The sequence below is a fragment of the Callospermophilus lateralis genome, chromosome 14 (assembly GCF_048772815.1).
Source record: "Callospermophilus lateralis isolate mCalLat2 chromosome 14, mCalLat2.hap1, whole genome shotgun sequence".
Lineage (NCBI taxonomy): Eukaryota > Metazoa > Chordata > Mammalia > Rodentia > Sciuridae > Callospermophilus > Callospermophilus lateralis.
In genome coordinates, this window is record NC_135318.1 from 95659983 (window position 1) to 95680276 (window position 20294).

At 48.7% G+C, this 20294-nt stretch overlaps 2 protein-coding genes and 1 pseudogene across 3 annotated transcripts in view; 2 read left to right on the forward strand and 1 right to left on the reverse strand.

Moving 5' to 3' along the window:
• LOC143637870 (ubiquitin-ribosomal protein eS31 fusion protein pseudogene) overlaps positions 1–1801 on the reverse strand; it is a 21471-nt pseudogene extending 19670 nt beyond the window's left edge.
• Positions 1802–1859: 58 nt separating this feature from the next.
• Positions 1860–5207, forward strand: Itpripl1 (ITPRIP like 1). 2 transcript variants are annotated; one of them, XM_076833002.2, is made up of 3 exons: positions 1860–1948; positions 2120–2231; positions 2974–5207. In XM_076833002.2, the coding sequence occupies exon 3, from the start codon at positions 2988–2990 to the stop codon at positions 4626–4628; it is 1641 nt and encodes a 546-aa protein (XP_076689117.1). In that variant the 5' UTR covers positions 1860–1948; positions 2120–2231; positions 2974–2987; the 3' UTR covers positions 4629–5207. The 2 variants fall into 2 exon arrangements, with proteins under 2 accessions (XP_076689117.1, XP_076689118.1); XM_076833003.2 differs by lacking the exon at positions 2120–2231.
• Positions 1881–20294, forward strand: part of Ncaph (non-SMC condensin I complex subunit H) — a 41827-nt gene continuing 23413 nt past the window's right edge. The window contains exons 1-6 of the mRNA XM_077105185.1: positions 1881–1948; positions 16922–17141; positions 17280–17370; positions 18275–18367; positions 18876–19014; positions 19850–19974. Of these exons, the coding sequence (XP_076961300.1) occupies positions 16975–17141; positions 17280–17370; positions 18275–18367; positions 18876–19014; positions 19850–19974 (615 nt within the window). The 5' untranslated portion in view covers positions 1881–1948; positions 16922–16974. The remainder of the gene's footprint in view (positions 1949–16921; positions 17142–17279; positions 17371–18274; positions 18368–18875; positions 19015–19849; positions 19975–20294) is intronic.

The following is a 20294-nucleotide window of genomic DNA, read 5'->3' on the forward strand; positions in this document are numbered from 1 at the left end:
GCAGATTGGTTTCAGTTAGTATATAATGGTCATCATTTCCTCTGCTCCTCAGACAGCTGACAAAGGACAGGAAGACTGAGGGCTTTTTCTGATACTCTGAAAATCCATTTAAGGAAATTCATCATGGATCCCCCCACACACACCCCTTTACTGGGTTTGCAAATCCAGGGCCTTGAGTATGCTGAGCAAGTGTACTGTCACTACACAAGCCACCAGCCCTGTTGCCCACGGGGGTTTCTTTTTTTTCTTTCTGTATGTATGTATGTTTTTATGTATATATTTATTTTTGGTACCAGGGATTGAACCCAAGGGCATTTAACCACTGAGCCACATCCTCCATCTTTTTTTTTTTTTTTTTTTTTTTAAAGAGAGAGTGGGAGAGAGAGAGAGAGAGAGAATATTTTTTTAATATTTATTTTTTAGTTCCCAGTGGACACAACATCTTTGTTTGTATGTGGTGCTGAGGATCGAACCGGGCTGCACGAACACCAGGCGAGCACGCTTCCGCTTGAGCCACATCCCCAGCCCCACATCCTCCATCTTTAAAAAATTTTTTTTTAGTTGTGGATGGTCACAGTACTTTCATTTTTATGTGGTGCTGAGGGTGGAACCTGGAGCCTTACTACTGCCAGGAAAGGGCTGTACCCCTAAGCCACAACCCCAGCCCCCACCCCTGCCTTTTTTGAGACATTCTCCTGCTTCAGCCTCCTGATCCATTGTGATAACAGTTGTGAGCCCTCTGGAGCAGCCTGTTGGCATTTCTTAATGAGTGATACAGCATGTCCAAGCCTCCATACTTTATTACATTCTTTTATATAATTGTGTCATCAGCAGAGCTGCCCCTAGGTTTAGGATTCTTTTTTCCTCTCTAGTGCTGAAGATTGAACCCAGGGCCTCACACATGCTAGGTAAATCCTCTGCAACTGAGCTACATCTCCCCTCCTTTTCATTTTAATTTTTTTTCCTTATTTTATTCGTGCATTATAGTTATACATGATGGTGTAATTTGTACTACCTATTGTTACATGCCTACTCTTTCTCTCTCCCTCCCTCCCTCCTTCTCTCTCTCTCTCTCTCTCTTTCTTTCCTCCCCCAAGAGAGTATCTCGCTAAGTTGCTGGCCTCAAACTTGTGATCCTCCTGCCTCAGCCTTCCAAGTATCTGGGATTATAGACGTGAGCCACTGCCCTGGCTTGGTTTAGGCTTCCTCCTCCAAGATGGCTAGAGTGGCAAGCTTCAAAGTGCCTCTCATGAAAGGACCAGACCAGGGCTCTCTAGTCCTTCTTGAGAGTCACTTTGAAAGAGAAAGGGGCTGGGGAAAGACACCTGCGCCTGGGCGTGGGCTGGGAGTTGAAAACACCCCCTGTTTCCCGTCCTACTTTACTCAGAGCCTGGCCGGAGTGAGAATGGCTTTCCCCGTCAATCTGCAGCTTCGCCACCACCATCCTCACCCCTAACTCCCAGCGAGTTACACTCCACGAACTCAGCCGAGTGAGGCTGACTGCGGACCCTCCAGTGCCCGCTGGCCACCTAGGGAGGTCAAGCGGCAGCGGGCGGCGCTGCAGACCCTCTGCTGTCCCCAGCTGTCCCCCAGTCCCCGGAGCCGGCCGACTGAGCTCGTGCGCCGGCGGAGATCCCCGGGCGCGGGCGCGGGCCTGGGCGGGGAGCAGCTCGCAGGGCTGGGCGGGGCGGAGCCGGCGGCGGGAGCGGCTGCGGCGGGCCGGCGCCCTCGGAGCCCGCTCGGCAGGGCTGGGGTGGCCCGCGCCCGCCGCGCGCAGACTCGCGGACGCTCGGACAGGCATGGTCAGTGCGCCGGGAGCGGGGAGCGGGACCTCTCCGGCATGTGGTCCGGGAGGTGAATCGGGAGCCCACACCCCGCCAGGAAGAAGGCAGGGGCGGTGGAGCCGCCCTGTCTCTTTAAGACCGTGTTCCTGCTAACACCGACGACGGTGAGCAACCTGGCCCCAGGTCCCGGCTGAAACCCAGGGAAGGGATGGGTCCTCGGTCTAGTTCTGAGAGGTCGATCATACAATTCTCTGGGCGTGGATTTGGAGAAGTCATCAATGGTCGGAGGGCCCCACTTTGGGTCAGAGCCCCCAGATAACTTGTAAGTTTTTCAGGGCTCCTGGAGAGGGTGGTGAGAAAAGCGAGGCCAAGTGCCAAAGGGAAGAGGGCCCCACACCTGGCTTCGGCGTCCTAGGCACCTGGGAGGCACAGATCTTCATGATTCTGGTAAGTCCCTTAGCTCTTGGGCTTGGGTGTTGGGTGGGGAGGCCGGGGAACCTACCCTGGCTGGCTGTCAGGGCCTTGAGCCTGTTTCCTGGACTGAGCAGTGGAGCTGCACTGATGGGGTATCTGGCAGCCCCTCTGGGGACCTCAGAGGGCACAGCAGCAAAGAGCTGGTAGCATTGTGCCTCCAGGTGCCCAGTGGGCCAAAGGGTGAGGCTGAATAGTCCAGATGATACAGGGTGAGCAGCATGAGCATTGTGAAGTCACAGAGGAAGTGGGATGCTACAGCTGGGGCCTCAGGCTGCAAGAGGAAAGGTGTGGCCAGGCGGACTCAGGGCCCTCTGTCTGTGGAAGGGAGCCTCTGGGATCAGCAGGGCATCTCTGGTGCCCAAGGTGGACTGATGAGTAGTTGGGTGAGGCCACCCCACCGCAAGGGTCCCCCTCCCCATCCTACATTGGAATGAAACAGTCCCTTGTCTGCCCAGCGGAAGCCTAAATACCACCCACATCATGTGGAAGGAAAGCAGCAGAGAGACTGAATGGCACATCCTGCTGTCCCCCTTTCTCCCAAACCTCTTCCCAGGCAGACCACCCTTGCTCTGTCCAAGCCTGGCTCTGTGAGCTTTCTGTTCCTCCTGAGTAGTTGACTTCCAGGATTTGGGGTTACCAGGGCTCTGGGGAGCATGCGCTGGAGAGAGATGCCTCTGGAAGATCATCACTGACTCCCATCCTCCCACTTCTCCAGATGCAGAGGCCTCCATGGCTGTGATAAGCCTGCTGTTCTTGGCAGTGATGTATATTGTACACCACCCCCTGATGGTCAGTGACCGGATGGACCTGGACACACTTGCCAGGAGTCGGCAGATGGAAAAGCGAATGAGCGAGGAGATGCGGCAGTTAGAGACAGAGTTTGAAGACAGAAAGCGAGCGGCCGAGCAGAAGCAGAGGGCAGAGAGCTTTTGGAGAGGAGATACGTCCAGTGATCAGTTAGTGCTGGGGAAGAAAACTTCGGGGTGGCCATTCCAGGCCAATGGCCAGGAGGGTCCTTGGGGCTGGCTGCTGGGGAACCTGTGGAATGCTGGCCTCTTTTGTCTTTTTCTCATCTTTGAGTTCCTGCGACAGAACATGCAGCATGAACCGGCCTTTGAGTCCAGCAGCGATGAGGAGGAGGAAGTGCGTGTTGTGCCTGTCACTTCTTACAACTGGCTCACCGACTTCCCCTCCCAGGATACCCTGGAATCCTTTTACAAACACTATATCCAAAATGCTATCCGGGACCTGCCATCCACCTGCGAGTTCGTGGAGAGCTTTGTGGATGATCTCATTGAGGCCTGTCGGGCACTCAGCCGCCGGGAGGCTCACCCACAGTTGGAGGACTGCCTGGGCATTGGGGCTGCCTTTGAGAAATGGGGAACCCTCCATGAAACCCAGAAATTTGATATACTTGTGCCCATTGTTCCCCCAGAGGGTACCATGTTTGTCCTGGAGATGAGGGATCCGGCGCTTGGCCGTCGCTGTGGCTGTGTATTGGTGGAGTCCGAATGTGTGTGCAAGCGTGAGAAGCTCCTGGGGGACGTGCTGTGCCTTGTCCACCACCACAAGGATCACTCAGTGGCCTTGGGAAAGTGTAGCAGTTCCATCAAGGCAACTCTCTGCACCGGCAGGCACCTGGATGTGTGCAAGACTGTGCAGTGGTTCCGGAACATGGTGGGCAATGCCTGGGCCTTGGTGGCCCATAAGTATGACTTTAAACTCAGTCTGCCATCGTCTACCACCTCCTGTAAGATCAGGCTGGATTACCGCTCAGGCCGCTTTCTGTCAATCAGCTTGATCTTGGGGGTACAGCGGGAAGATACCTTGGTCTACCTGGTGAGTCAAGCCTCTGAGCAGGAGCAGCTCACCAGTGTGGACTGGCCAGAGTCCTTTGCAGCCTGTGAGCACTTGTTCCTGAAGCTGGTAGGGCGCTTTGCCCCTGAGAACACCTGTCACCTCAAGTGCCTACAGATTATTTTGAGTCTCCAGGACCACCAGAGCTTGCCCCCTGGGGCATCCCACCCCATCCTAACCCCCTACCACTTCAAAACGGCACTCATGCACCTGTTGCTGCGGCTGCCCCTGACAGACTGGCAGCAGAGCATGCTTTCTCAGAGGCTGCAGGACCTCCTCTGGTTCTTGGGCCGTGGCCTCCAGCAAAGGTCCCTCAATCATTTCCTCATTGGTAACAACTTCCTGCCCCTGACCATCCCCATCCCGAAAACATTTCGGAATGCTGAGCCTGTCAATCTCTTCCAGCACCTGGTGCTGAACCCCATGGCGCACAAGCAGGCGGTGGAAGAGTTCCACAACCTTCTGACCCAGGTGAAAACGCTGCCCTGTGCCCCATTGGCTGGGGCACCTTAATGTAAAAGCCATTAAAAAAAAAAAAAAAAAAAAAAAAACACAAAAATGGAAGAAGGTATTTCTAATTCCTCAGGCTGCCAAAGAGTTTATCTTTCCATATATATCACTGGTGTATATGTATGTGACCTTCACCTTGCCAGTGGGGGCTGTGGATAGAGTAAGGCACCCTCTGAGAAGTGCCTGAGTCCCTGAGGATAGATGCAGCCTGCAGGGTCTAATCTAGGGGGGCTGAGGTCTTCTCCTGACTTAGCTTTCATCATGACCCAAAGAAGGTCCAGGGAACTGGACGTTACAGGAGGATCTTGTAGCTAAGGAGCTGAGATCCTGTGCAGTTGTGTTTCTGTATCAACACTGGAAGCAAAAGAGAACCAGAGAATACCTCCATCCCAGCCTCCTCTTTTTGTGAATGGTTCCCACACGTTCCTTGTGAATTGGGTCCCTGTTGAACTGTTAGCTGGATTTCCCTCCCAGGGGACTCCACCTTATCCCAAATACTGTGATGGCAGCTTCTCATACTTTGCGATCTAATTTTTCAGACCTTTGCTGTGTTGAAAATATAATCAAAATGTTTTTTCCATTTTTTAATTAATCCTATTTTCATGACATTATAGTTTGTTTTATGAACTGAGAGAAACTCCAGTACTGCCCAAATCATTTTAGCATTGACTCACAAATATTCAGTCAATGGTGACTTGTCCCATAATATTTAATGAAAGCGCCAACATTTTATGACCTTTCCTGGGCCATATAAAGGCTGAGGGCAATCTTTTTGGGGGCTCTGTAATTATCAATCACTTTGTTTCTGAGGAGAAGCCACTTGTGTGTTATATGGAAAGGTTTAGCTACCATGTGTAGCTGGAATTTTCTGGTCATGCCTTTGTGTTTTCATCAAAGATGACAAAGGGATTACTTGAAGTATGTTTGCGGTTTTGAAAAGGGGGATATCACAATCCAGGCCCACTGCCAGGGCTGGACAGGAAGGGACTGTGAAGCAGTTCAACTCCAACAGAATCCTGATTCTAAGAGAGATGGTTGGTGTATTTTCCCCTCCTTTCAAAACCTTGAGCACCCTGAGGAGGGGCGTTAAGAAGTAGTGGTGGGTGTGGTTGTTTTGGAAAGGTTAAGCTGTTCCTACCCAGCACGGCCAGGGAAGATCTGTTGGGAAGAGGATCTGGCCCCACATTCAACTTGGCCTTGGTAGGGGTGAGATGCCGGCTTTTAGGACTTGTGTTAAGACCTCCACAGTTTCTTCCACTCCAGGAAAAATAAATATCCCAGAAACCAATATCAGTCAATATTTGGGACTCTTGTTGCACAGCAGAAGCTATTCTGCTCCCATGTCACCTGCTGGCATCTGCCAGGTACTGGTTTCAAGGTAAGAAGCAGTGATGGTTGATTCTGTCAGTGGGATCTTGGTATTTTTAAAACATCTGTATATTTTTTGTTGAGAAAAATCTTTGCTGGTGTTTTAGTTCCAAATCAATAAGGAGGCTATTTTCTGTATAAACTGGAATCGCAATAATACATTCAGCAGATCAGCATTCTTACATGTCTGTTCCCAAGAAGTTCATGTTACTGACAGCTCCATCATACATCCTGGTATTTCTCAATGTACCTCAAACCAGTCTGCCCTGTGGTTTCCCAGTGGCATGGCCAGTAGCCAGGAAAGAGTAACTCATATAGTAAGGAACATCTAGGTTATTAATTTTCATGGTGCCCAAACCAAAATATTAATGACATTAAAAGATCTTAGTGGCTACAAACAATGTAAGCACTAGAAGTCTATCTAGGTAGAAAGAAGGTGTGATCTTTAGGTCTACATGGCTGTTTCTAGTCTAACAGGAGACAAGAAAATATGAATTTATGAGTGAGCAGGCAATTACAAAGGGATCAGTCAGCAAAACTTGGGTGGGGCAGAAGGTACAAGAAAGAGTACATGAAATAAAAAAAACAAAAACAAGCAGTAATGAAAAGAACAGACCCGTAGTGCTCTGGGAATACTTTCACAATTAAAGGGGAAACCTCTGCAGATAGTTAGGAAGCTAAGCTTTATTCTGAAACAAAACCTAGCGAGCCCCAGGATACAACAGCATTTCTAGTTAATGGGACTGCTTGGCCCTGACCTAGTGGTCCGGGCACTGTTCTGCTTTACATCTGGTAATTCATTTAATCCTCACATTAGGACCCCACTAAGCAGGTCCTTTATCCCCTCTATTTTACATATGAGGAAACTGAGGCATGCAACTTTCCCATGGTCACATAGCTCAGGAGGTGGCAGAGTCTTGAAAGTACCTGTCCTCACAAGCTTTCAGTGGTTTTGGAATGAAACAACGTTTAGGGGTTAAAGTGATTTGAAAAAAAAAAAAAAAAAAAGGCACCATGTTAACTTTAAGATAAAGAGAGGTATAGTTCTGTTTGGAAATTCTAGAAGACAGAAATTGTTGATTCTTAGCCCAGTCTTAGGAGGTCAGGAGTGTCATATGGCATACAAAAATTAAAGGCATTTGCATAGAGGCCAAAATGAATGCTAAGCCATTTCCACTATATGTATGTTCCACTGCTTGATGGTTTAAATCAGGAACTACATTGCGATATAAATCAGTTACAGAATGGAAAGGCAGCACAAACTTCTTTTTAGTATGGGGGGATTGAACTCAGGGGCCCTCTACCCTGAGTTACATCACTAGACCTTTTTACTTTTTTTTAATATTTATTTTTTAGGTGTAGATGGACACAACACAATGCCTTTATTTTTATGTGGTGCTGAGGATCAAACCCGGGTCCCACCCGTGCTAGGCAAGCGCTCTACCGCTGAGCCACAATCCCAGCCCGACCTTTTTACTTTTTGAGACAGGGTCTCATTAAGTTGCTGAGGCTGGCCTCAAACTTATGTTCCTCTTGCCTCAACCTCCCCAGTAGCTGGATTACAGGTCTGTGCCACAGGGCCCAGCTGTTAGAGCAAATTTGAAGCCCAAAGGTAGCTTGTTCAGGTAGCTAGTTGATACTCCACTGTTCTTCACCTAAACTTAGGCTGCTGTCCATGTATCTGGGGGAATCCCAGAGAGGAGCACAATGTGGGAGAGGGCTGGCGCCAGCATTGCCTTTCTGGCAGCTTGCGAGTGGGGGAGGGGCCTGCCACTTTTATACAGAGGAACTGAGCTTTGCGTACTGCTGATAAATCTTGCAATCTTTTGGCACCTTCAATAGCCCTAACTCCAAAACAAAGACAGCATTCAGAGCAGGAAGAAAGACCTGCTTGCATGGGGTGTGTCTGCCCCACAGAGACCTGGGATGAAGCTGGCTCTGCCCCCTGCACCCAGCCCCAAGCAGTCAGCTTGGGAGGCTCCATTATCACCAAGAAGAGCCTCAGCCTCACCTAGTGGGCTACCAAGAGCCTGCTCTGCCAGAACTCTAAGCTAGTTCCACAGTGCCACCTATCACCCTCCCAGCCCCGCATCCTGAAGATCACAACTATTTCCTCAAGTGTGCTCAGCAGAGAGAACCAGTTAAGCAAAGGAGATGACAGGGACCCTAGTACATACTGAGCCCACATGCTCACAGAGTTGACTCTATTACCTAATTCTTCATAGTATCCAGTGAAGGGGGATCATCCCCATTTTATAGGCTGAGAAGAAAATGGTGTCCAGAGAGGTTCACATGACCAACCCAGGATGGCACTCCATGGCCAGGGGGTAAACCCAGGGCCTCAATCCAGGATTTAAACTTGTCCCACTAGGTTCATTCAATACCCATTTAAATACTTGCTGGGTTAGGTTAGCAGCAAGCCCTGGGAAAACAATGAACAAAGACTGATTTGTCCCCATGGAGTTGACAGTCTGGAGGGGACAGACAAGAAAGTCACCCAGCACATGGAAACTGCAATGTGGACTATTCTCTTGAAGCCTCCAGTAAGGAGATTTGAGTATTAGGGAAGGCCTCCATGAGAAAGTGACAGGAGCTGAAACCTAACAGCTAACTGGGTGAAGGTGAGGATGAGGTTGTTAAGTGGAGGAGAATGCACATACTGAGGCCCGAAGAGAGGCGGGCATGGGGAGGGCAAGTCTGCAAAAAGGCCCAGTTGGCTGGAGGGTATGGACCAAGGAAGGCAAGGTTCAAAATGGGGCTGGGAGGCCACGGGGGCCAGACCCTGCAGGGCCTGGAGGTCCCTGCAGAAGTTCCCAGGACAATGGACCCTTTCAAGGGTTTTAGACTTCTGGAAGTGGTGGGGAATAAGTGGGAGTGACAGATCAGATTTATACTTGGCAAACACCACTCTGGGCCCAATGAGGAGGCCAGAGTAGGGCAGCAAGAAGGTCATGTGGATGAAAAGGAGAAAGGCCAATATTGAAAGAGATTTTTAGGAGAGGAAAGCTGGATAATGGATTGTGTGGAAAGAGGGCAACATCCAGGATGACTCTTGGGTGCTGACTCTGGCATCCACGAGGTGAAGAACACTGTCAACTTTTCTTTGCTTATCTCACACTGCCTAAATTTGAAAGTGGTCACTGGCATAGAAAAACCAAATAGCTTTAAAAGAGACTTTTGACAAAGTGCTGTGTTTTTTGTTGTCAAAAGGATTGAGAGGCAAGATGGCAATTAGTGGGCAAATGGTGTCAGGGATGCTCAACAGTTCTACAATGAAGGTAAGGGGTGCCCACATCAAGAATTGTTGCACTCTGAATGCCACTAGCAGCCTTGAGGAGAAACATACTAAAAGACACCATATGTGTGATTCATAAGAAATTATAGGTTAGGTGTCCAGGTGTAATCCAGGGACTGAGGAGGTTGAGGCAGGAGGATGGCAAGTTCAAGTCCAGCTCAGCAACTTGGTAAAGCCCTGTGACAGGGGATGTAGCTTAGTGGTAAAGCGCTCTTGGGTTCAATCCCCAGCATATTCCTCTTCCTGTTCCCCAAGAAAAGTTATAGGGTGTTCTATGGATATTTGAGGGAATTGTCCCAATTTCCTCCCATAATACCATTCAATGGACACATGGCATTTTATACTAAGTTCCATTAACTTTTCCAATTTTTCCAACTTTTTTTTTCTTTCCCCGTTGCTGGGGATTGAACGAACCCAGGGCCTTGATGCTAATTAAGCACAAGCTCTACCACTGAGCTACACTCCAGCTCTCCAACCTTTTTGTTATGGGGGGGTGGGGTAGAAGATGGTTTCCAGGAATTTTTTCTTTTAAAATATTTTTTAATTGTAGACGGTACAATACCTTTTTATTTTATTTATTTTTATGGGGTGCTGGGGATTGCACCCAGTGCCTCCTCACACGTGCTAGGCAAGCACTCCACCACTGAGCCACAACCCCAGCCCTCCAGGAAGATTTAATCTGAATTAAAACGACGGCCTTCATTTTCTACACACATTTTACCTCCGTCCTTTCCCTGCTTGGAAAGCGCCTCATAGGATCCCTCTCACTTCGGTCCCACAGCTGCCTTTGCTGGTCTCAGCAAGTCACCAAGGAGAGTCATCTCCCTCCCCATTACAAAGCCCTTGTCCGCCCTGCTCGACGCTGGCTCCTCGGTGCCCAGTTCGAACTGGCGCTGGGGAGGAGAAGGTTCTCATACGGACCGCCTGACGTCCACTCACAGGGCGCTGGCCACGGGCTGCCAACCCAGGTGGCCGCGATCCCGCATAGCCCGCGGACACCCTTTTTCGTGACGGACCAAAGCGGTATGCGCAGGCGCAGGCGGCCAGGCCCCGCCCATTAGTGACGTCACACGGCCGTTTGGGCGCTGGGCGTTTCAGCGCGCGCAATTTAAACCCAGTTCCGGAGACACTGGAGGCGAGATGGGACCTCCAGGCCCAGGTGAGGCCTGGCTGACAAGGCCCGGCGCGGAGCGGCGGTCCGGGTGGGCAGGCGGCCGGCGGTTCCGAGAGGGAGTGTGGACCCGCTCAGCCCGGTTCTCGGTCCGCGGGCTCCGGCAGAGGCGGGCGCGGGGCGGGCGCGGGGCGGCGGGGAGGGGAAGGGAGGCCCGGGCGGGAGCGCTCGGCCAATCAGGACGCGAGTCGGCCGGCGTCGGGGGCGCGCGGGCCACCCAGCTGCTTGTTCCTGAGCTGCACCACGCTTGGTGTGTTTCCATTAAAAAGATTTCCTTGGATTAGAAAATAGTTTCATGGAAGCGTTGGGAAGCTCTTGCTTAGCGTTCATGCATTTTTTTTTGCATTCATTCAAAAGTATTGGTCTCTCCCTTTGCGCCAGACCCTTTGTCAGGTGCTGGAATAAGGGACACAGCAGATAAGATCTCTGCCCTCTTGGATCTGTTTTCTAGTTTAGGAGACAAACAATACACTAAATAGTTAACAGATGAGGTTTAGTGCTGTGATCGAGACTAGAACAGTGTGGGGTTTCTGTAGATTAGGAAAATTTTGTTTTTGTTTTCTTCTATTTTGTGGTGCTGGGAATTGAACCTAGGACCTTATGGAAGATAGGCAAGCAGGCAAGTACTATGCTACTGAGCTACATCCACAGCCCCTCAAGAAAGATTTTAAGTGTTCCAGGCAGAAGCATGTGCAGAATGAACAGGGAAGATTGATCCTGGCTTTCACTAGGACCTAACTAAAACATTGTGATTAAGCTTAGTGAATGAGGTTGGACAGGTGGGCAGGACCTAGAAGGTCTTTGTAAGAAGATTGGAAATAAATTAATATTTTGGACATAGTAAGTGTGACTTACCCCAGAGACACTGAAGTCAAAGACTCCATAGTCACTTGAATAAGGATTTGGCATTCAGAGGTGTGACTGATGGACTGAGAAATAAATCCGTACACGTATCATCATCACCATCTAGATCATAAAACCATATGGGCAGGTGAGATCACTAGGAGAACCTTGTAGAGAGTACACCCAGTACCAGCATTCAGAAACCGCACAGGAGAAGTGCTGAAAAAACTCAAAAGACAGTGGTATCATAGAAGCTAAGAGTGTTTAAAGAAAGAAAGGATCATCAGGTATTTCAAATGCTGCTCAGTCTCAAGAGCCATGAGGCCTGAGAAGTGCCACGGTGTTTGACAGCATGGGTGTTGCAGCTGACCATGGCAAGACTGTTTTCATGAAGTGGTAAGGATGGAGTCTGACCAGAGGGGTTGAAAACAGATGAGGATGTAAACACAGGAAGTATGTGCACTTGGTAATGATGCGTGGAATGGATGGATGCATGTTAGAGGCAAAGAGAAATCAGGGAAAGAAGATTAGGAGAATTAAAGCATGTTTCTAATTTTCAAGTTTTCCTCTTTATTTCTGCTAAGATCTCTTCTCTCAAGGTCCAGTTCCCTTCCTTACTCTGCAGTGCCCACATGTAAACAGTCACAAGAACTTTTCTTAAGTATTGGAGGTTGACCCCAGAGGCACTTAACCACTGAGCCACATCCGCAACCCCTTTAATTTTTAAATAGGAGACAGGGTCTCACTCAGTTGCTGAGGTTGGCTTTGAACTTATAACACTCCTGCCTCAGTCTCCCAAGCCATTGGGATTATAGGTGTGCACCACTGCTCCCAGCTCGTCACGAGTACTCTTGATTTTGTCCCTAAAAATGTTTCTTATCTCCTTTCTATTTTGACTTTTGTTTTGGACTCAGGTGATAGTTACATTAATAATACTCTCCAACTTGTGGGAAGCCATCAGGGGAGTATCTGAGATTCTTTTTTTTTTTTTTTTTTTTAGTTGTTGATGGGCCTTTATTTTATTTATATGCAGTGCTGAGAATCAAACCCAGGGCCTCACACATGCCAGGCAAGCACTCTAACACAGCCACGATCCCAGCCCAAGAGAATTTTTTTTTTCTTTGTGGTGCTGGGGATTGAACCCAGCCAGGGTCTTGTGCATGCTAGGAAAGCACTCTACCAACTGAGCTATATCCCCAGCCTGGGAGATTCTTGTATTTATTCCCTTTTATACCTACTCATCAATCCTATTCCCTCCCCCTCACATGGGCAGCCATTTCATGTTTATTGTATATCACTTTGGAATCACCAATTTTTTTAAATATTTATTTTTCAGTTTTAGGTGGATACAATATCTTTATTTTATTTTCAGATAGTGCTGAGGATTGAATCCAATGCCTCACACATGCTAGATGAGCACTTTACCTCTGAGCCACAACCCCAGCCCCGGAATCAGCAATTTTGAACCAGCTAAGATGGGTGTGTGTTGCTGGGGATGGAACCTTGGGCTTTCACATGCTGGGCAAGTGTTCTACCCCTGAGCTACACTCCCTGCCTGCTCTGTGTTCTTAGTCTTATTTGGGGAGGTGAACAAGCAAATTCTTGGAGCAATTGCTTGCTTAAAATTTCACCAACTAGTCAGTGATGAAGTGGGGATAAAGCAAGGCCTTCTGATTTTTAAATCTGGAAACTTCCCACCTAGAAACATCTTCTGAGTTCCTTCATCTTTCTCTCATCCAGGGGTCATAAGCCTGCCCTAATACAGTAGGTCACAGCCATTCACTACCACAGTCACACCCTAGATCTTGTCATTAACAATAACTTCACCAGCCCATCACCTCAGTTTTAAGTACCTGACTTTTTTTTTTTTTTTTTGCAGTACTGGGGGTTGAACTCAGGGACAGTCTACACTAAACTGCATTCCCAGCCCTTTTTTGTTTTGAGACAGCGTCTTTCCACCCTGGATCCAGGGTGGCCTTGAATTTGGCAATCCTCCTGCATCAGCTCCCCAGGTAGCTGGGATTACAGGCATGCCACTGTGTGGTACTGGGGTTTCAAACCCAGGGCTTTGTGTATCCTAAACAAAGGCTCCACTGCTGAGCTATGCCCACAGAAAGTACCCCACTTCTCAAGTACCACCCTGTCTTTTTAGCCTATGTTCTTTTATGCCCCTGGCTCTAACCGTCTTTTTATCCAGTGGCCCTGTGTGCTTCTGCTGTTTACCATCCCTCAGCTTTGCCGCGCCATTGTTCCCCTCTTTACCTTGGTTACCTCCCTGTCAGTCCATATAATGGGCACCTTCCCCTTGCCTTCCTCCTGCTTCTGAACACCGCTCCACAAGGTCACCCTGCTGATTAATTCAAGCTCGGCCTATTCTGCACACCTGACGATGGCACCAGCCTCCGCACACCAGGCAGTGGTGAGAGAACAGCAGGGCTGTGACCTACTGAGTGGTCTCAAGGGGACCCTGAGCTGCCCAGCAGTCACACTGTATTTCCTGGTTCATTCACTCTCCTACTCCTAGATGACTTACTACTCAGACCTTCCCTTCTCCTCAGATCTCCAGCACCCTCTTCCCGCCCTCCCCTTGGCTGCTAAATTTTTTGATTCCACTTGTCCCTATTGTACAGGGAAGATAAGGGGGCGATCAAGATAGAATGAGGCAGGTCCACCACTGCTCCTGCTCTCCTGCATGCTCCTGCTCCCCTGCATGTTTCTGTTCCCCTGCATGCTTCTCGGTACCCTGCATGCTCCTGCTCCCTTGTATGCTTCTCGGTACCCTGCATGCTCCTGCTCCCTTGTATGCTTCTCGGTACCCTGCATGCTCCTGCTCCCTTGCATGTACCTGCTCTTCTGCATGCTCCTGCTCCCCTGCATGTACCTGCTCTTCTGCATGCTCCTGCTCCCCTGCATGCTCCTGTGTACCCTGTCGTCCCTCCTATGATGGGGCTGGACTCGCTCTGTTCTTCACAAAGCCCACTCCTTTATGTATTTGAGAATGTTGTTCAGTCATTTTGACCCTTCCTTTTGTGATATCCCTGTTGTAGGCTGAGTAATGCCCCCAAGGTTTCCAGACCCTGTGAATGTGTTATCGTCCATGTCTGTGGAAAGGAACTTTGAAGATGTGATGAAGCTAGAGGTCTTGAAGCTAGAGGACCCTGGGTCATCTGGGTGGACCTAGTGTAATCACACTGGTCCTTATAAGAGGAGGTAGAGGGGCCAGAGTCAGAGAAGATGTGATGATAGGAGCAAGGGATTGAAGTGATAAAAGGAAGGGACCAGGGACTGGGGTTGGGGCTCAGAGGTAGAGTGCTTGCCTAGCATGTGTGAGGCATTGGCTTTGATCCTCAGCACCACTTAAAAATAAAATAAGATATTGTGTTCACCTATAACTAAAAAATACTTTTTTAAAAGAAAGGGACCAGGAACCAAGGGATATAGGCAGATTCTAAAGGCTTCTTGAAAAATGAAAGAGAATAAATTCCTCATTAAAGCCTCCAGAAGGTGCGCCACCCTGCTAATACCTTGATTTTAGACTTCTGACCACCAGACCTGAAGAATACGTGGACTTTTTTTTTTTTTCTTTTTGGTGCTAGGAATTGAACTCACTGCACTTGACCATTGAGCCACATCCCCAGCCCTATTTTGTATTTTTTATTTAGAGACAGGGTCTCACTTAGTTGCTTAGTGCCTCACTGTTGCTGAGGCTGGATTTGAACCCGTATCCTCCTGCTTCAGCCTCCTGAGCCGCTGGGATTATAGGTGTGCACCACTGCACCCTGTTATGTGTGGTGGTTTGTTCCAGTAGTGCTAGAAAACTGGTACTATGTCTTTGCTTCATTCTTTCTACCTTGTTGAGTTTGGTGGTGGTTTTTCATGTTGAAAATTGCTTTCTTGACCCCTTTTCTAACCTCCCTCCTTTGTTTTCCAGTCCTGAAAACCTCATCTGTTGGTTCTTCTTCTCCTATCCTCTCCTCTATCTACCCTAGCTTAGCTTCTTCCCTTTTCTCTAGGAAAACTGCTCATGTCAAGATCTCTAGCCAGGTGTGATGGCGCACGCCTGTAATTCCAGTGGCTCAGGAGGCTGAGGCAGGAGGATCGCAAGTTCAAAGCCAGCCCTCAGCAACTTAGCTAGGCCCTAAGCAACTTAGTGAAACCCTGTCTCAAAATAAAAAAAAGCACTGCTTGGTTCAGACCAGTGACCTCTAGATTGCAGACACAGTGGTCATCTGAGTCCTCATCTAATCTGACCTGTCAGCCACAATCGACTAGCTCACAGCTCCTTCCTCTCCTCGACCTCTTCTCGCCTGGCTTTAGAAGGCTCCCTCTTCCTGTTTTCCTCCCTCCTCGTAGTTGCCCCTTCCCCATCTCTTGCTGTTTTTTTCTCAAGTCCACGCTGTCTTGGACGCTGCTTGTCTTTCTCTTCTCTTACTTCTTCAGTGAGCATCTGGTTTCATGGCTTTGAATACCCTGTGTATGCTCAGGACTCCCAAATTCACATATCTAGCTGGGGACTTTTCCCTGGACTCTGGGTTAGTTGTCCAGCGTCTGGCCACTGGATGCCTTTAAGCACGCCAGGCCTGGCGCCTTGGGCCCCCTCCCTGCCTGCAGTGTGCTTCTCTGTCTTCCCTCTCAGATCCTGGCAAGCCCGTTTCATCAGTTGTTCAGAACAACATTGGAATTAGCCTTGGGTCTTCACACCCCGCACTTAATCCGTCAGGAAGTCATGCTGGCCCTGTCTGGACACGCTGTCCAGCTCACTGCCACCTCTGGTTGTTGGCAGTTGCCTACTAGTTTGGCCTTCCTTCCTACTTGCCTGTTCTCCCCGCTCAGTCTGTCCTCTGCATGGAGCCAGAATGCTCCCTGGAAGCCCAGGTTAGGTCACTTTATTCTTCTCGTCGTCCCATCCCTTTCCACTTACTCCAGGTGGCCTGTGAGTAATTGTCCTTCCCTTGTCCTGACTGGTGCTCCTGCTCCCCAGCCCTGGAGGGTCTGTCCCTGTTAACCTCTGGTGCTGCCCTGCGGCTCCCGCGACCACTGCTCCTCGCTGCCCACGCAGTGCCACCTTTGTGTTTGCTGTTCCCTCTGCTTTCATGAGCTTCCCCTAAATATCTGCATGGTCTTGGCTCAGCTTATTCCTGAACCCCTGTTTTCCTTATGAACTGGAAGTTAGATCTGAAATTTGGTTAGATTTAGGTTCAACAACTTTGGCTGGAGTGTTTCCGAAAGATTCTCTGAATTTCATGTTGTACAGCATCAGGAGATGAATCAGCTTCAGGTGTCAACGTGGTGACTGCTGATCGTTCACTGTAAAAGACTTCCTTTGTAGTTAGCAAGTGACCTGTGAGCCCTTCTTTAGAATTTTCTATTTGTTTTACATATTTGTGACATCCTCTGTCCCCCATCAGAACTTGGAGGAGCTGGGATTGGAACCCAGCCTGTCTGACAGTAGCCTGTATTTCAGCCTTGCTAGGCCCCTCTGAGGTCTGGCATCACAGACTGGAGGCAGAGATCTTGGTGGGGTGTGGGTGGGCCTCTGCCCTGAGCCAGATCAAGTCCCCTGAGGCCCAGACAGACATCGTTCCTCACTGCCAACCACAGTGAATGGCTCTTCCTCAGAGACCCGTGGACACACCCACAGTACCTCCTCACCTTTGGAACGGGCATGCCCCATGCCTCTGCCCAGGAAGGCCCCGCTCAGCACTCCTGTCACCCCGGTCCTTGAAGACTTCCCTCAGAATGATGATGAAAAGGAGCGGCTGCAGCGGAGGCGCTCCCGGGTCCTGGACCTGCAGTTCAGTGCCGACTCGCCTCACCTGTTGGCCTCCCCCATCAGCAGGTGAGCAGTGCACATCTGAGCGGGCTCTCCTGGGTGGCCCTCGGCTTGTGGGTCCCAGCGTCTCCTTATGGGTTCTGGGTTGTAGGAACTCATGGTGTCATGAGTCCTTGCCAGAGTGTCTGGTTGTTTTCCCTTTAGGAGTGTTGATGTTTCCACTACAGTACCGAAATTCACAAACACACAGATCACAGAACATTACTCCACTTGTATCAAACTATCCACTGAGAACGTGAGTATTTTCTGGCTTATCATTGAACATTTTGCATTTTTTTTTTTTTTCGTACTGGGGATTGAACTCAGGAGCATCAACCCCTAAGCCACAAACCCAGCCCTATTTTGTATTTTATTTAGAGACAGGGTCTCACTGAGTTGCTTAGCACCTCACTTTTACTGAGACTGGCTTTGAACTTGGCAGTCCTCCCGCCTCAGCCTCTCAAGCCACTGGGATTATAGGTGTGCCCCATCACGCTGGCAAGATTTTATATTTTGATCACAGCAGTCTAGCTCTCTTGATTGCATGGAGAATGCATGATAAATGTTTTTTAAAAAATGTTTTTTAGTTGAAGTTGGAAACAATACGTTTATTTTACTTATTTATTTTTTATGTGGTATCGAGGATTGTACCCTGTGCCCCTGAGCCACAACACCAGCCCGTGGTAATTCTTTTATTCTCCAGTGCTTTCCTAGTGCAGGTGTTTCTTGCTGTGGTTTTACTGTCTCCTGTGGGCCTTGGTGCTCTCTGGCAAGTGGCCTGCTGCTGCAGTTCCTCTGGAAAGGCAGCTGGGCCTAAGGGTGAACGGGGAGCCCCCAGAGCTAACAGTGTGTCCTGGGGCCCCCACCACCCACTGTTCAGTGGGAATGAGGATGGCACCTGCCTCAGCAGAGTCCACCTGAGCATGACCTTGCCCCTTGTGTATAGGAGGCCTCAGGACGCATGCGCTCACTCTTCAGGCCCCAGAGGAGAGGAGGGGTGTGTGTGGGCTTGGTCGTGTCATCAAATGTTTGTATAGTTGAGATCCGTGGCAAGATGTGGGTTTTCCTGTATGGAAACTTAGCTTCCTATGTTCAGAGTAGGATTATTTATATAAGCTAGTCTATGAATAACAAATCTTCCTACAATTTTCTCTTTTCAGAAAATCACTACCAAGAATGCTTTTGGCTTGCACTTGATTGATTTTATGTCAGAAATCCTTAAACAGAAGGACACGGAACCAACCAACTTTAAAGTAAGAAGGACATGTGCTTTTTCTCCTGCCTAGGTGAATGGTGGTGGTTTTTTTTGGCACCAGGGTCTGAACTCAGGGGCACTCAACCACTGAGCCACATCCCCAGCCCATTTTTATATTTAATTTAGAGAAAAGATCTCCCTGAGTTGCTTAGTGCCTCGCTAAGTTGCTGAGGCTGGCTTTGAACTCATGATCCTCCTACCTCAGCCTCCTGAGCTTCTGGGATCACAGGTGTGCGCCACCGTGCCTGTGGTGGTCATTTCTAATGCTTAACATAACACAGTGTTTGCAGATAGATACACAAGAGCCTCCTGATTAGACATGATAGTGGTTACTTTACCTTCTTTCCTCAACTGATGAAATGCAGAGAGGACAGATGTGTTTAGTCTTATCAGGGTTGGGGGCATCTCTGTCATTTTTTTTCCACAGGGCAAGTAAATATTTAATGAAACTGTTCAGAATGCTTTTCTCTGCTTCTTCATGAACATAGCTCTGCTTATTTGGCTAGGTGGCTGCTGGCACCCTGGATGCCAGCACCAAGATCTATGCTGTGCGGGTGGATGCTGTCCATGCTGATGTGTACAGAGTCCTTGGGGGACTGGGCAAAGATGCACCTTCTCCGGAAGAAGTGGAGGGCCATGGTGCAGGTGTGTGGGTTGGGATCTAGACTTAAGGTGCTTCTTTTAGGGTATACCAGGTAGTTATTTGAGTGTCATTGGAATGAAGTTGCAAGAAATTGGTCACCTCATTTTATTGAAGACATGGACATTTGCAGAAGAATATATATGGACTTTCATGAGAAGATCACAAAAAAATGTAGATAGTGCACCACCAGGGATAATTACTTTATTCGCTGGGAACTCTTCTTATTGCTGGTGTTTTTGGAATCATTTTGCTTTTTCTTTTTTGGGGAGGCAGGTACCAGGGATTGAACTGGGGGGGCACTTGACACTGAGTCACATCTCCAGCCTTTTATTTTACTTAGAGACAGAGTCTCACTTAGTTGCCAAGCGCCCCACCAGCTGAAGCTGGCTTTGAACTCTCAATCCTCCTGCCTCAGCCTTTCGAGCTGCTGGGATTACAGGTGTGCACCACCACACCCAGATCATTTCACTCTTTCTTATGGGCCTTTGGTGCTCCCCTTCTACTTGGCTGCTTTGGGCTGCAGTGGTGTTATTTTTCTTTGTAAAGGAGAAGGACCTTCTAAAAGCTTTTAGGTTTTCCTTAGGAAAGGTCAAGTAAATATCACCAGCTAGGAGCTTCTCATTGGGCATCTTTGGAAGTCAACTTGTATTAGATCCCAGATACTTAAATCTAGTAATTCAGTTTTTCCATCAGCTACAGATTTAGATAAGTTGTTGCTTTGAGAGAATTTTATGTTTAAATATGAGCAATTGTTATGGTTTTGAAGAACTTGACTTCATTAGTTTGGCCACATGCTACAAAGCAGGTCTTGCGGTACAGTCTTCTTCCTTCTTTCAGATGGAAGTGCTACTGAAATAGGAACAACCAAAAAAGCTTCAAAGCCAAAGAAGAAGCATTCGTACAAGACCATTGAGCAGAACATAGACAACCTCAATGTCTCTGAAGCAGATCGAAAGTGTGAGGTAAGGAAGTGTCTGAGTGTGGTCTCTGACTCATTGAGTACCTCCGGCTGAGACTAGGCCTCCCTTGCTGGTCTATGCTGTCTTAAGCCTCCAGGGAGTAAAATATTTAGCTGGCATCTCTGCATTATTGTCCCTTAGCTTTATAATGCATACTGAAGGTGGCAAGCCTCAGTAGTTCAGAATTATTGAGTAGAAAGAGGACTCTGATAAAAAACTGAATTTTACTTCTAAGTATGTGCAGTGGCATTGATGATACCTAACATTTACTGTACACACCCTGGGTGCCGTGTTCCTCCCTAGACCTGTCCTCACAACATCCA